General features: G+C 37.9%; 1 protein-coding gene across 4 annotated transcripts in view; it reads left to right on the forward strand.

Moving 5' to 3' along the window:
• Nucleotides 1–14749, forward strand: part of PARD3B (par-3 family cell polarity regulator beta) — a 600416-nt gene that overhangs the window by 402972 nt on the left and 182695 nt on the right. For all 4 annotated transcript variants that reach the window (XM_081312950.1, XM_081312947.1, XM_081312948.1 and 1 more), the window contains one exon: nucleotides 9919–10029. In XM_081312950.1, the coding sequence (XP_081169076.1) occupies nucleotides 9919–10029 (111 nt within the window). The remainder of the gene's footprint in view (nucleotides 1–9918; nucleotides 10030–14749) is intronic.

The following is a 14749-nucleotide window of genomic DNA, read 5'->3' on the forward strand; positions in this document are numbered from 1 at the left end:
GATGGAAGTACACTGAAAATGAATGTCTACAGTCAACTTCTTCTATTTATGTGTTAGACCTGTTAATATTGAAGAAAGAAATCCTTCTGTTGAAAACACCATCTAAAAATGCAGAAATGGGGAAGAAATTCTGATGAGACCACAGTTTTTAGAAATCATCTGGCATATATCATTGTGGCTTAAACCAGAGGTTTGAGGAACACAGCCAAATGTTGGACTACTTTTTCTCTTTTTGCCATTCCGTTTGTTTTTGATTTTGTATATACTCATAGATCTCAGTTTTTCCTCACCATCGCCCTCCAAGTTTGGGGCTGGGGTGGGTGGGTTGGTCTGTGGAGTTTGCAAACAGGTTTTTGAGTTTGAGTTTCTACAGACGACAACCTCTTAGTATGAATTACATTGTTTTTCTCCTGTTACTGACCTTTTAGAGTTAATGCTCTTTTCTCACAAAATGCTTCAAATAACATTGTGTTCTCAGTTAGCTCCAGTGACATCTACCGATATGGAAGACCTAATTAACCAAAAGAATTCCCAGTTGCTGAATTTAGTCAGCAATCTGCTTAGGACTCTGTCCAGCAGATGTTTTCCCTACATTAGAAGTCTAGGGACTTTGCAGACCTCCCTGCTCTTTAATCCTCAAAGTAAATATCAACACATTTGAGATGTGGAAACAAGTTCTTCAGCACAGAAATGAAATGTTACCATGGTCACCGCTTTCCAGTCTTGTGTGTAAGAAATTCATCACGGGAGCAACAAAGTAGGTTTGCAGAACAGCAAGTTCATTTTTAGCCTGCCTCAAAATTAAAAAAATGAAACAAAGGAAAGTCTGTGTCAGTGGGCCAAGTAGCAATCAGCACTTAGGGTTGCCTGAGACAGCATCAGAGAAATATTGCTTCTCCTTTATCAACTGTGATAAGAGAGATGATAAAATATAACAACAGATTGTTTTATGTTTTAAGTCTATGCCCCAATCACCAGTGCTGAAGAGGATGAAATTGACCGGTTCTATGAAGCCCTACAGCACCTTATAGAACTAACACCCAAAAATGATGTCCTTATCATCATGGGGGATTGGAATGCTAAAGTAGGAAGCCAAAAGATAAGCGGAATAACAGGCAAGTTTGGCCTTGGAGTACAAAATGAAGCAGGGCACAGGCTGATAGAATTTTGTCAAGAGAATACGATGGTCATAGCAAACACTCTTTTCCAACAACCCAAGAGACGGCTTTACACATGGACATCACCAGACGGTCAACACAGAAATCAGATTGACTATATGCTCTGCAGCCAAAGATGGAGAAGCTCTATACAGTCAGTAAAAAAAAAGACCAGGAGCTGACTGTGGCTCAGACCATGAGCTTCTTGTTGCAAAGTTTAGGCTTAAATTAAAGAAAGTAGGGAAAAGCGCTAGGCCAGTCAGGTATGAATTAAATCATATCCCTGTTGAATATACAGTTGAGGTGACAAATAGATTTAAGGAATTGGATCTGATAGACAGAGTGCCTGAAGAACTATGGACAGAGGTTCGCGACATTGTACAACAGGTAGCAACCAAAACCATCCCAAAGAAAAAGAAATGCAAGAAAGCAAAATGGCTGTCTGAGGAAGCTTTGCAAATAGCTGAGGAAAGGAGGGAAGCGAAAAGCAAGGGAGAAAAAGAAAGATATGCCCAATTAAATGCAGAATTCCAAAGAATAGCTAGAAGAGATAAGAATGCCTTCTTAAATGAACAATGCAAAGAAATAGAAGAAAACAATAGAATAGGGAGGACCAGAGATCTTTTCAAGAAAATTGGAGAGATGAAAGGAACGTTTAATGCAAAAATGGGCATGATAAAGGACCAAAATGGCAGGGACCTAACAGAGGCAGAAGAGATTAAGAAGAGGTGGCAAAATTACACAGAAGAACTATACAAGAATGAGCTTAACGTCCCTGATAATCACAATGAGGTGGTCACTGACCTCGAGCCAGACATCCTAGAATGTGAAGTGAAGTGGGCCTTAGAAAAGCTGAGCAACAACAAAGCTAGTGGAGGTGACAGTATTCCAGCTGAGCTATTCAAAATCTTAAAAGACGATGCAGTAAAAGTGCTACACTCAATTTGCCAGCAAATTTGGAAAACTCAACAGTGGCCACAGGATTGGAAAAGATCAGTTTACATTCCAATTCCAAAGAAAGGCAGTGCCAAAGAATGTTCAAACTATCGCACCATTGCACTCATTTCTCATGCTAGTAAAGTTATGCTTAAAATCCTACAAGCTAGACTCCAGCAGTATGTGGATCGAGAACTACCAGAAGTACAGGCAGGATTTCGAAGAGGCAGAGGAACTAGAGATCAAATTGCTAACTTACGCTGGATCATGGAGAAAGCTAGAGAGTTCCAGAAAAACATCTACTTCTGCTTCATTGACTATGCTAAAGCCTTTGATTGTGTGGATCATAACAAACTCTGGCAAGTCCTTAAAGAGATGGGCATACCAGACCATCTTATTTGTCTCTTGAGAAATCTATATGCGGGCCAAGAAGCAACAGTGAGAACTGGACACGGAACCACTGATTGGTTCAAAATTGGGAAAGGAGTCCGGCAAGGCTGTATACTGTCGCCTTGCCTGTTTAACTTATATGCAGAGCACATCATGAGAAAGGCAGGGCTAGATGAATCAAAAGTTGGAATTAAGATTGCCGGAAGAAACATCAACAACCTAAGATATGCAGATGATACCACTCTAATGGCAGAAAGTGAAGAAGAACTAAAGAGCCTCTTGTTGCGGGTGAAGAAGGAGAGTGCAAAACTTGGATTGAAATTAAACATTAAGAAAACCAAGATCATGGCATCTGGCCCTCTCAATTCCTGGCAAATAGATGGGGAAGAAATGGAGGTAGTGACAGATTTTATTTTCCTGGGCTCCAAGATCACTGCAGATGGGGACTGTAGCCAAGAAATTAAAAGACGCTTGCTCCTCGGGAGGAAAGCCATGGCAAATCTAGACAGCACACTAAAAAGCAGAGACATCACCCTGTCAACAAAAGTGCGTATAGTCAAGGCTATGGTCTTCCCAGTTGCAATGTATGGCAGTGAAAGCTGGACCATAAGAAAGGCTGAGCGCCAAAGAATTGAAGCCTTGGAACTATGGTGGTGGAGAAGACTCCTGCGAGTTCCTTGGACTGCAAGGCGATCAAACCGGTCAGTCCTAGAGGAGATCAACCCTGACTGCTCTTTAGAAGGCCAGATCCTGAAGCTGAAACTCAAATACTTTGGCCACCTAATGAGAAGGAAGGACTCACTGGAGAAGAGCCTAATGCTGGGAAAGATTGAGGGCACTAGAAGAAGGGGACGACAGAGAATGAGGTGGCTGGATGGAGTCACTGAAGCAGTAGGCGTGAGCTTAAATGGACTCCAGAAGATAGTAGAGGACAGGAAGGCCTGGAGGAACATTGTCCATAGGGTCGCGATGGGTCGGACACGACTTCGCAACTAACAACAACAACAGTTTTTTTCAAATGGAAAATTAAAGTATTCAAGTTTCGTTCTCTGTATTTATTTAGTTGTTATTTATTTAAAAGATGTATATGGCTGCCTATCTTAAACAACTCTGGGCAGCTTATAACAACCAGAAAGCCAATAAATAAAACAGACATAAAAACAATAAACAAAAAACCTGCATTATAATTGTCCCCCTTGGGATGTGAATTACAGGCTCAGCTACCTTCTATTCATGGTGTCCACCCACACAATCCTAAGCACTTTAATAAAAAGCCAAGACTTAATGGCCTTCCAAAGGCTGGGAGAGTGGTAGGCTGTAGAATCACCAGCAGTGGGGTGTTCTACAAGGTGGGACAGCCATGGAAAAGGTACACTTCCAAGATCCTGCTAGATGCCAAAATTTCAGGAAGAGAACCTGGAACCTGCCCACCCTGTCAGATCTAGTAGGACAGGCAGATATTCTTAGGGAAAAGTGGTCCCACAAATAACCACATCCCTTGAATTGCACCCACCTTGAATTGCACCTGGAAGAAAACTGGAAGCCAGTACAGCTTATATAACAAAAGTGTAACATGGGTAAACCTATGGACACCCAATACTCTATGTACTGTTATGTTCTGGGCCAGTTGTAACTTCTCACTGTCTTCAAGGGCAAGCTATGTAACGCACATAGTAATACTCCAGCCAGCAGGTGACTTAAGGCATGAGTGACTATGAGCAAGGCCTCTTTGTCCAGGAAAGGATGCAACTGGAGCCACAGACAAACCTGTGCAAAGATACCTCTCCCACAGCCACCAACCTGCTCATTAAGCAGGAGCCATGAGACCACGAGGACTCCCAATTTGCACACCAGCTCAGTCAGGAGAACTGCAACCCCATCCAGAATCAGAGATGACAAATCATCAGACCCTGGGGTGTGTGTGTGTGTGTGCAAAAACCCAAAGTTACTCCATCTTGCCAGGCTGAGTCAAGCAGGGTTGTTATGTTGATAGACTATCCAGCTGGATCAGAACAATTCTATACTTCTGTTTTTATACCTTATTTGAGATGGTTTATGTAAGATGGCAACAAAACGTTCTGGGCAACACCAACAATTTATTGATGTTCTTGCAACCAGATATGAAATTTAAAAACTTGTATTAAAGGTAATCTATTAAAGGTAATATCAGGAGAGGGGAATTCATTGCGACTGCACAAATTGTTCTTGGCTGCATTATTTTAGATTTTTCTCGTTGGGATGACTCACCTATTTTTGCTCTTTTGATTGGGAATTGCAGAAAAGAGAATCCTTTCCTGCTTTTGTATGCACAGCTAATACACCTAGTGCATTTGGATATTGCCATTCCATTGCAAGCTGCATACTAATGGATTATAGCTGTAACTGCTTTCATAGCTTATTGCAAACTTCAGCTGATGCTCCCATAATATTACGCAGAGTGGCCGAAGGCCAGAATGTTCTTAATTTTATTTTCTGTCTCCTTTTCATATAGTTTGAGGAAACCATTTTGAAAGGCCTAATATATTAAATACCCAGTGGTTTTATTCATCACAGGAGGCTTTTCTCTCCTAATTGAACTATCAGTCTAACATTACCATTATTTATCAGGAAGCATCTACTGTATATTTCTGGATAGTATGAGAATGTTGGTTTTTAAAAATAACTGAAACAACTTAGTAAATGTGGCTTGGTACTGGATGTTTTTGTGTGTTTGTTTGTTTCAAATAGTCTTTTGGAACTCATATAAAGTGCCCCTCTTTAGCATTTTTTGAATAAGTGCAATTTTTCATTTGATAGCCGGGATTTTTCTTAAGATATAAAGTGGCAGGAATTATTAGTTCCACTGTACTCTTTCAAAGACAAGCCTTTTAGGAATCTTCTGTTACTATATCATCTTATGTCTCTTGTACATCAAAGGCTGCTAACATCTCCATTCCTTTCTTATAATTGCAAATGCTGGAAATATCTGAATTTAATGGAAATATCTGAATCTAATAGCAGCCCAGATCTAACAAACTAAATTGCAGAGTAAAACCAAGGCCTCGAGATGTGGGAGGCTTCATCGCGCATATGAAGGAGCCAAGCAAGCCAGGGCTGTTATGGGGGAAAATTGGAGGAGAGAGTGCTGAGCGCTTGAACTCATGGAAGCTGTTGATGTTTTTTTTCTTGCCTAGAGAGTCTTGTTGCACCTTAAAGATGAGCATGTCTCCTGAGGACTGTATCATGTTTGCTGCCATAGTTTTAACACCTGAATGTTTGGAAACCAGATAACTTACAGACATCAGCTTTGATATAAAACTAGCAGGAAGAACTTTCTAAAAATATTGTAAAAGGCAAAAAAAAAAGATTTTTATTTTATTTTATTTTTTAAAAATCGAACCAAGGTTACAAAAAGGCAGTATATTTGGTATGGCAGGTGTACTATGCAACTTCCCACAGTTTTGGTATAAAGCCAAAAATAACAAAGAGAGCTATTTTCATCTGGATTTACTTACAGTCCATTAGTATATAATCTTACTTTAGTTTATCCAGATTTTGACAATAATAATACATCACTATCTAATAGCACTCTTCTTGTTACAGTATCTACTTGTTATAATTGCCAGGTGATACTATGAAGTTTGGGGGATGGATATATATATATATATAGCTTGTTAACTATTTAGACTACCTTGCTAGGCCCCAAACATGGGACAAATCTTTATTTCCTGTTTCAGCCTAACCGAAGGCCATCGACAGGCAGTAGTCACAACAGTGACAGCTCATATTTGTGTAAATTTTAGATTGCTAACAATCAGTCTCCCTTTAATTCTTTGTTAGCAATCTAAAATTTACACACACACACACACACACACACACACACACACACACATATATATATATAGTGTGTGTGTGTGTGTGTGTGTGTGTGTGTGTGTGTGTGTGTGTGTGTGTGTGTGTAAAAAGGCAGCATCAGGGTCTAAAGAGGGAAGAGAAGCAACTTCAATTTTTTTCTATTTTGGTCCATCTTCTGTATTGTTCCTATAACCATAGAAAGACTGGGGCAGTATTACTCGGTAAAAACTTTAGCATAGGCAAAATCAAATATTAAACTTCTGGTCTGCTTAAATAAAACTAGGAAGAGGGGGAAGGAGAGCAGGAACAATAAAACATGGTGTGGTTAGAACGCAGCATCTATGAAAGCAATGTGTTATCCATTTAATATGTATGTATGTATTAGACAAGAAAGCTCTCTTCTGGGCTGCTATTAGATTCAGATCTTTCCAGAATTAGCTGGAGGGCCATTTTACACTATCTGATTAAGCTTGTAAAGTTATTATGTGATAGAATAATTGATTATCTCAAATACTCAACTCTTTTTGATGATATTTCTGCCTGCTAAAAATTCAAGGAAGTGGAGATTTCTCTACAGAACAGTGTTTAGATCTCCTATCTGAATTCACTAGAGAGAAAGAAGTATTTTTTATTCAGTGAAACTTCTGCTGATGCTTATCCCTAGGCAGGTGCTTGCCTTCCACTAAAACATTCTGCTTATTTTGAGTTGATTATTTCCTGCTCTTTTCCCTTCATTCCTTTTGGCCCATAAGCAATGTGCTCCGTGATGGGTATGGAAAAAGGAATATTTTTTGCCTGAGCAAAATCAGTCAGGAATTCCCAAACAGAATTACATGTTTTGAGACCATATAATTTCTTCTTCCTAGCTGCTGGTAAAGAGAGTAGCAATTGTTTTATAATATGTAACAGAACCTATACATCTTTTTTTTAAAAAAAAAAACTAGCAATAAAAATATTACAGTATACAATAAGAAAAAAAACAGGCTCTCTGGTATATACACTTTTAGTTCCTTCAAGTCTTTCTTGACTACTAGCAACTGCCTAGTCTAGACACTGCAGTTTTCATGGCAAGAGTTTCAGAAATGGTTTTCCCTTGCTGTCTTCCTAGGGTTAGGAGAGAGTGACTGGTCCAAGGTGACCAGCTGGTTTTGTTCCCAAAGCACAAAGTCAAAACTAGAATTCATGATCTCCCAGTTTCTAGCATGGTGCCTTAACTACTACACCAAACTGGTTCTCAACAATGATGTTACTTTCCTTCTTCATGATCCATTTAAATATTTGTCCTTTGAACTGATCACTCATTTTTGCAATGTACCCACATTCATTCAGCACCTATTCATTGTTGATTGTATTATTCTTTTTTTTTACTGTAGATAATTCATACATGCCCCATTCAACTTTTATATTTTTACCAAAAAAGAGCAAAAATGAACAAGAATACTGGAAAGAACTCAGAAAGAGAAAAACTGCAGATAATAGCAGTAGTATTATCATAAATTGGTGCTTTGTCTACTCTGTGACAATCAGTATATGAAGGGATATCCATATCCATAACCTCTGCTATTTTGCGTAAGCACCTAGTGCACACACTTATGCAAATGCTGAATTTACACAGAACAAGATATTTTTAATTGGCAATTAATACGTGGAGTCTTCAAGCAGTATTGTGTGGTTTCCTTTTAGAGACTTGCTTTATACTATAGTAAGCTGGAGACTCATTATTGGAATTCAGTAGTATTGCAAGTTATATAATAATGAAATTAAAGTCAGGAATTCAATTTTGCTGACTGAAAAAATGCCAACGTTTTTGGGAAACAGGAGAGATGCTTAATGAATAAAACAGTATTTTCTAGAGACACCCAAAATAACTGAAGAATGTCCTGAACATTTTATTTTTATAGAGATACATACATACAGATACGCACATATTCAAGATATTCATAAATATAATTTATACATAGACATTCATACCACTATGTGTGCACATGTATGAAACATACCTATTGAATGCCTTTTATAAAGGTCTATTAGCACCAGGTAGCATTTGAATGAAAAGAGATAATGGTTAGTGTTGCTAATTTTACAAAAACTAGAAAGAATAATATATTTATTAATAATACAGCATTAGAAATAAATGGTGAATCAATTAAGAAAAGGGTATACATGAATTCAAATTATGCAGGCAATGATGAGTAAAAATTTGGGCTTAAGAAATAATTTCAGACTGTAACTGCTCGATGTCAGGGTAGCCCCATTCTCCTGAAGATTTAAGTAGTAATTTTAATTGTCTGAGGAGGGATCTTTTCCATCTTTACAAAGGTGCACCAATGGCCCAGTAAAGCCCTCAAAACAATCACAGTAAACTTTTGGGAGACAGAACTGGATTGGTCTTTCAAGGCTCTCCTCCACATAATTTAATAAAAGAAATTAAGAGAATCTCCCCATTAAATGGTTGTTGTTTTCTTTGAAGCTGAGTTTACTTCATATGTTTTCATCACCTTGTTTTATGCTTGGAAATAACTGACTTTGGGCTAAAGTATTTAGGGATTTCACTCTCTTTGCTCATGTTTTTAAAGTATCTTTGATACTGGTTGGCCAGGTTTTTTCATATTTTGGGAAATTGGCAGAACTAGGGTTTCCCATATTTTCTACCACATAATTGCTCCCCTTCTTGGACTGTCCCTAGAGATTTTCCTAAATGCCTTGTCCCAAAGGTGCTTTTTCATGAGGCAACTGGCCTTCCCCCCCCCCCTTTGAAGACGTATCCCTCCTCCTCTGTTGAAAGAGGGCTGTTCAGTTTTGACATAGTTGGCCTATTTGACCCCTTTTTCAAACCACCGGTCCTCTCTGTCCAAAACGTGGACTTTGCTTTCTTCAAAAGAGTGGCCTTTGTCTTAAATGTAAATGGACTGCTGAATCTTGTCCTGGTGGGTTTGTTCTCCTGTGTTGTGCCATACATTTATGAAGTGGTTGTTTTGTTTCCCCAATGTACAGATCTGAACATGGCTCACTGCATTGTACTGCATATATCATATTGCTCAGTTTGTGTCTGGGTGTTTTATCCTTAGGGTGGACAAGCTTCTGCCTTAGTGTATTCTTGGGTTTGAAGTGTGCACTTATGTTGTGTTGGCTGAAGATTCCCCACCATCCAGTCAAAGCTGAAGAAGCTTCTTGGATGAGAAGCAGAAGGTCTTCAAAGAGAAAAAAGAAAGTTCAGTTGCCTCGTGTAAAAGCACCTTTGGGACAATCATGACCTAGATGACTGAGAATCTCCATAGATACTCCTACATGCCTTCCTTATTCATTCATTCATTCATTCATTCATTCATTTAATTAATTTGCTGCCCATCTCCTTTCAAAGTGATTATGTTTTGCAACACTGAAAGCATTAAAATCATAAAAGATAAATATTTCTAAAACAATAAAAATGGAAATTATAATGAAAAATTTATGGAAAAGTTATACTCTATAAAATCTAAGTTCCTTGAGTCAGCTTTATCGAATGTATTGTGTTTGCTTAAATCAGTCTGTTTAAATCAGCTCTTAAGACTTTCATAATATTTCTGGCTTATTTTAATATGAAATTTCATTTTTAAATCAGGTTTGGCAAGAAAAAAGAGGATAAAGGTGTAAAAGGTGATCAGAAGGGAAACTCCAAGCAAAGTACACTCAAAGAAGTTGACCTAGAAAAGATGAAGGAGGAACGGGAAAGGTGAGCTCAGTGCTTGCGTGTTTGTCTACGTGTGAGTGTGTGGGTGTGTTCTTCTTCTTATTCGCTAGTCTTCAGTGGAAAGGAAAGCTGAGCACTGGCCAGCAAATGCTACGGTAGGTACTCAAGAATTTCTATGATTCTTAATGGGAAGATTGTTACAAAACAGCATCTGTGTGCAAAAGTTGTCAGTGTGTTTTGGGTAAACTGAGTTTAAAATGTACATGAGGATTACTTTCACTTTTAAAAATTGAATGTAGAAGAAATTGTTTACTTAGGACTATATTGGAAAAGTAATGTAGAAAAAGTCACAAATACCAGGTTATAATGTAAGTTGCACACAGAATCCTACATTGAGAAATCGTACATCTAAAAAGTAATATGTAATGATTGTCTATTCTATGTCAATAAATATGTGAAATAATTAAATAATATACAGGCCACATTTCCAATGATGTCTTGTCTATCATGCCTAGCTTGTGGTTGGAAACACAAAAAAGCCTGACATCACTTGCTAAATTCAGCACTTGTTTTTTATTATTATTTATAAAATGTTTATAAAAATATACATTATGTTACACAAATGATAAAATTAGCTTTAAGGTTTATCCAACCATGCCAATAATTGGTGGTCAGTCTATATGCTTAGCCAGCATTTGCATTGATGACACTGAAATCTATCGCTGGCAATTGTAAGGTACATGTCTTTCATTTTTATGGAAGCTCATGTTCATTGTTGGGATCCTGGCACATTACAGAGTATGCATCCCATCTGTTAAAGGACCACTGCCATTTGTTAAAATGTTGGCAGACTTCTGGGAATGATCCCGTCTGTTTCTAGGTTAATATTCCAATTGGACAGACATGGCGTAATTGTTAATATTTCTTGTAGTGGTAAATTCTCTTTCAAAATAGAATATAATCCCCGGAGTGACAGTTAATTGGTAAGAACCTATTAAAAATACTCGGTTCCATGCCTTTATAATTCTGGTTTATCTTGTCTAATAATTATTCACCTTTTGACCTGGAATCATTTGAGACAGAAATGAGGAACAGCAGGTGTGCTTAGAAGCTAGTGAACCTACATGATATTTTTAACTCAAATATTTGATTTTTATTCTACAATTAAACAAGAAAAGAAATACCATTTTTCCCTGGATAGTTTTCTATCATTTATTTCTCCTTTACAGAAAAAAATGAATAACATGAATCCCAAAGGAGGGCTTAATTTATGCCATATAGACAAGGAGGTCATTCCTATTTTCTCTGTCAATTTTATATAACATATCAATGTGTCATCTCTCTGAACACAGTGTTGGTCAATGTTGCTTAGAAGAAGGCTTTTGTTTTACCAAGCATGTCACACAAGTAAGTTCCAGTGCATAACAACCTTTGGCTGCAGCTGCTAATATAAATATAGCTCCACTCTTTTACTAATAGTTTATTGAATGAGACAAGTCCTCAGGAAAGGCAACAGAAATGCAGACCTTATCAATCATGATCACACCGGTAGAGTGCCTTGTGTCCCATTCAGATGATTCTTAAAGCCCTCCTACTTCATGCACACCAGAAATTAATTCCAATGATTTACCACAGGGATATGATACTTGGTGCCTCCAGATGTTTTGAACTACTATCACAACACCTTGTTTTGACCATGCTGGCTAAAAGTAGAAATATCTGAAGAGAACACAGTTGCCTTTTCCTTGATTATAATGGCAATATTAGAGTGTCTGTTTATATGGTACCTTTGTGTTTAAAATGCATGTTTAGTCTGTATGGGGGAGGAGTGAGTTATCACTACAAAAATGTCATCCACATTGATTCTTCTTATTCTTAAAGTACTGTAAATTGTGTATATGTATCCACATTGCAGTCTGCGCATGCACATATTTTGGTTTTAGTTACTCCTTTTCTAAATAAACTTCTAGAAGGTTTTTTTCTTCAATTTTTCCAGTGTAAACATTCAAGTAACATTTCCCAACTTTAGATCATGTCTCCACTGTCATGTGATTAAAAACTATGTCTAACATGTAGCCTCCCTTGTAAGTCATGCCAGAGATGATGTGGGTTAGCTCGATGGTGGCCATGAATGGCAGATTGAAGTCCCCCAGAACCATAAGTCTGGAGAACAAAGACCATAAGCCTGGAGAACATCACTACCAACCTAACCAGATTTTAGCAGCTCTGGCAATTGCTCGGTGTGCAGCAGTTTCCCATCCCTTGGTGTTCAGCTTTTAATGGCTTGCTCCAGAATGGATATAAGACTCTAAAGACATTCATGTTGTGGAACACGTATTTTTAGCATGCTTGAGGTAATTCATTTGCATGATGCTTCAGTTACCAAACTTTGAATATCCATGTGGGAGGTAGTTCAAGAGCTTAGTGTAATGAATGATACTGGCAAAAAAGAAATAATGTATTGCCAAGGTCTTGATAACATAGCAGCTGATTTTATGAAGAATAAAAACTAAAGCTAGCTTTCCTATGACATACTAGTGTAAAAAATGCACACCCAAAATGCTATCTAAGTTATCAAGATGAGTGAAACTTTAATGCTGTTGCTATTCTATTAACATAATGAGGGTTTACCCGGAGAGTAAGGCTGAATTTTATAACTCTGCTCCAAGATTCACTAATCCTGTAATGTATAAATTAGTTCAGGCCTGAGATTTTAATGGCAATCACCACCATGCAGTGAGCTTGTGCTGTAAATCTTGCTGCCAGTGACTTCACAAACTTCATACTTTATCTTACCTTCTGAACAGACTTAGAAATGATTTACAGGAATGAAGGCTCTGCACACTTAGTTGCACATTCCTCTTTAGGGGAGATATTAATTTATTGTAAATCTTATTGTAAATCTTAACAATTGCAGTGTCTAGAAATAGCAGAAAAATGATATTGTGAGCCTGAGCCACTCATCTGGATTTTATAGATTTTAACTGCTTTCCTAATTACTGATATTGATAAAAGTTTGTTAGCTATCTACTATGAATTTTCCATATCTGCTAACATGATAGTTTGGTGGTGTTCCTATGTTTATACAGTGAAAGGTAGAAAAAGATTTTTCAATCAGAATAGAGCTGAAAGGGACCTTGGAGGTGTTCTAGTCTAGCCCCCTGCTCAAGCAAGAGACCCTTATAATAGTTATGAAAAAAGATCCTTATCCAAAGATCAGTGAGTTTCCACTGGCAGACAGCAACCAGGAAGAGGTGTGAGTCATAGAGTAGCAGGAAGTAGATTCTGCCAGTCAGACCCCACCAGTCAGGTCATGGTTCTTTTGACTTGCCATCAAAATTAAAGAATAGGGATTATCTTAACCCTTCATAACAACAAAGGGTATTTTAAATCAGTCCTAGGCTACTGTAACAAAGATATAGAATCAGGACCACATGAAGTGTTAATATAACTTTATAATGCCTTGGTAAGACCACACTGCCACCAGTTTTGGTCACCACAATATAAAAAAGTTGTTAAGACTCTAGAAAGAGTTCAGAGAAGAGCAACAAAGATGATTAGGGGACTGGAGGTTCAAACATACAAAGAATGATTGCAGGAATTGGGTATGGTATGTCTAGTTTAATGAAAAGAAGGACGAGGGGGGACATGATAGCAGTCTTCCAATATCTAAAGGACTGCCACAAAGAAGAGGGGAGTCAACCTATTTCCCAAAGCACCTGAAGGCAGGACAAGAAACCTGGATGCAAACTAATCAAGGAGAGAAGCAATCTAAAACTAAGGAGAAACTTCCTGACAGTTAGAACAGTGGAATCAGTGGAAGAACCTGCCTCCAGAAGCTGTGAATGCTCCAACACTGGGAATTTTTAAGAAGAGACTGGACAGCCATTTGTCTGAAATGGTATAGGGTTTCCTGCTTGAGCAGGGGGTTGGACTGGATGACCTCCAAGGTTCCTTCCAACTCTGTTATTCTGTCTTTTTCCTTTTCTCCACACAATATATCTGAGGAGAGAGACTATATTTTCTTTCTGATTGGACTGCCTTTGTTGCTGTTTTGCCTGGCAAGAAAAGTGCCTCTTGGGGAAGTGCTCTTTCATTCGAGCCACAGAATTTGGATTCAAGTTCAGAAAGAGTTCTATGATAAATGGCACCAGGAGATTGTTTCTCACAAAGTCTCGAACTCCGTAAGTGTGTCATAAACCTATAATGAAGGAAACATCTTTTCATGGAATGGCTAACAAACTAAGCAATGTCTTCAGACCTTTCCATGGGATGTTCTTAATATTTAGTAGCCACTTTTTAATCCAGTCATCTAAATACCAATAGATGCAAATATTACTGTGGAATAAATGTGTTCCAGAATAAGACTAGCCTTGCTAAATTTGTTGTCCTTTTGTTTATCATATGTATGTGAGTTCTTTTCAACATGTTCTTTAGATATACACATTTCCATTGGTACAGCATTGCACTCCAAGTAGTCATTTTGCATATACAACTTATATATGCATGTTTAGTACATTAGTTATTGCTTTGACTAGAATTCAGTTTGTCTCCACTCTCCCTTGAGTGCTATCAACCTCATCCCTAACTTCAATAGCTGTTATGGGGATGTTTATAAAGAGAAAGTTATCTCCATTGTGGTTTACCTACTTGATGCTACTGATGTCTTGTTATTCCATTCTCGATCTTAGTATAGTCTAGAAATGTATGTGAGAAAGAGTGTGTCTCCCTGGATAGATTATTTGTTTATTACATTTATGTG

The sequence above is a fragment of the Vipera berus genome (assembly GCF_964194415.1).
Source record: "Vipera berus genome assembly, chromosome: 1".
NCBI lineage: Eukaryota > Metazoa > Chordata > Lepidosauria > Squamata > Viperidae > Vipera > Vipera berus.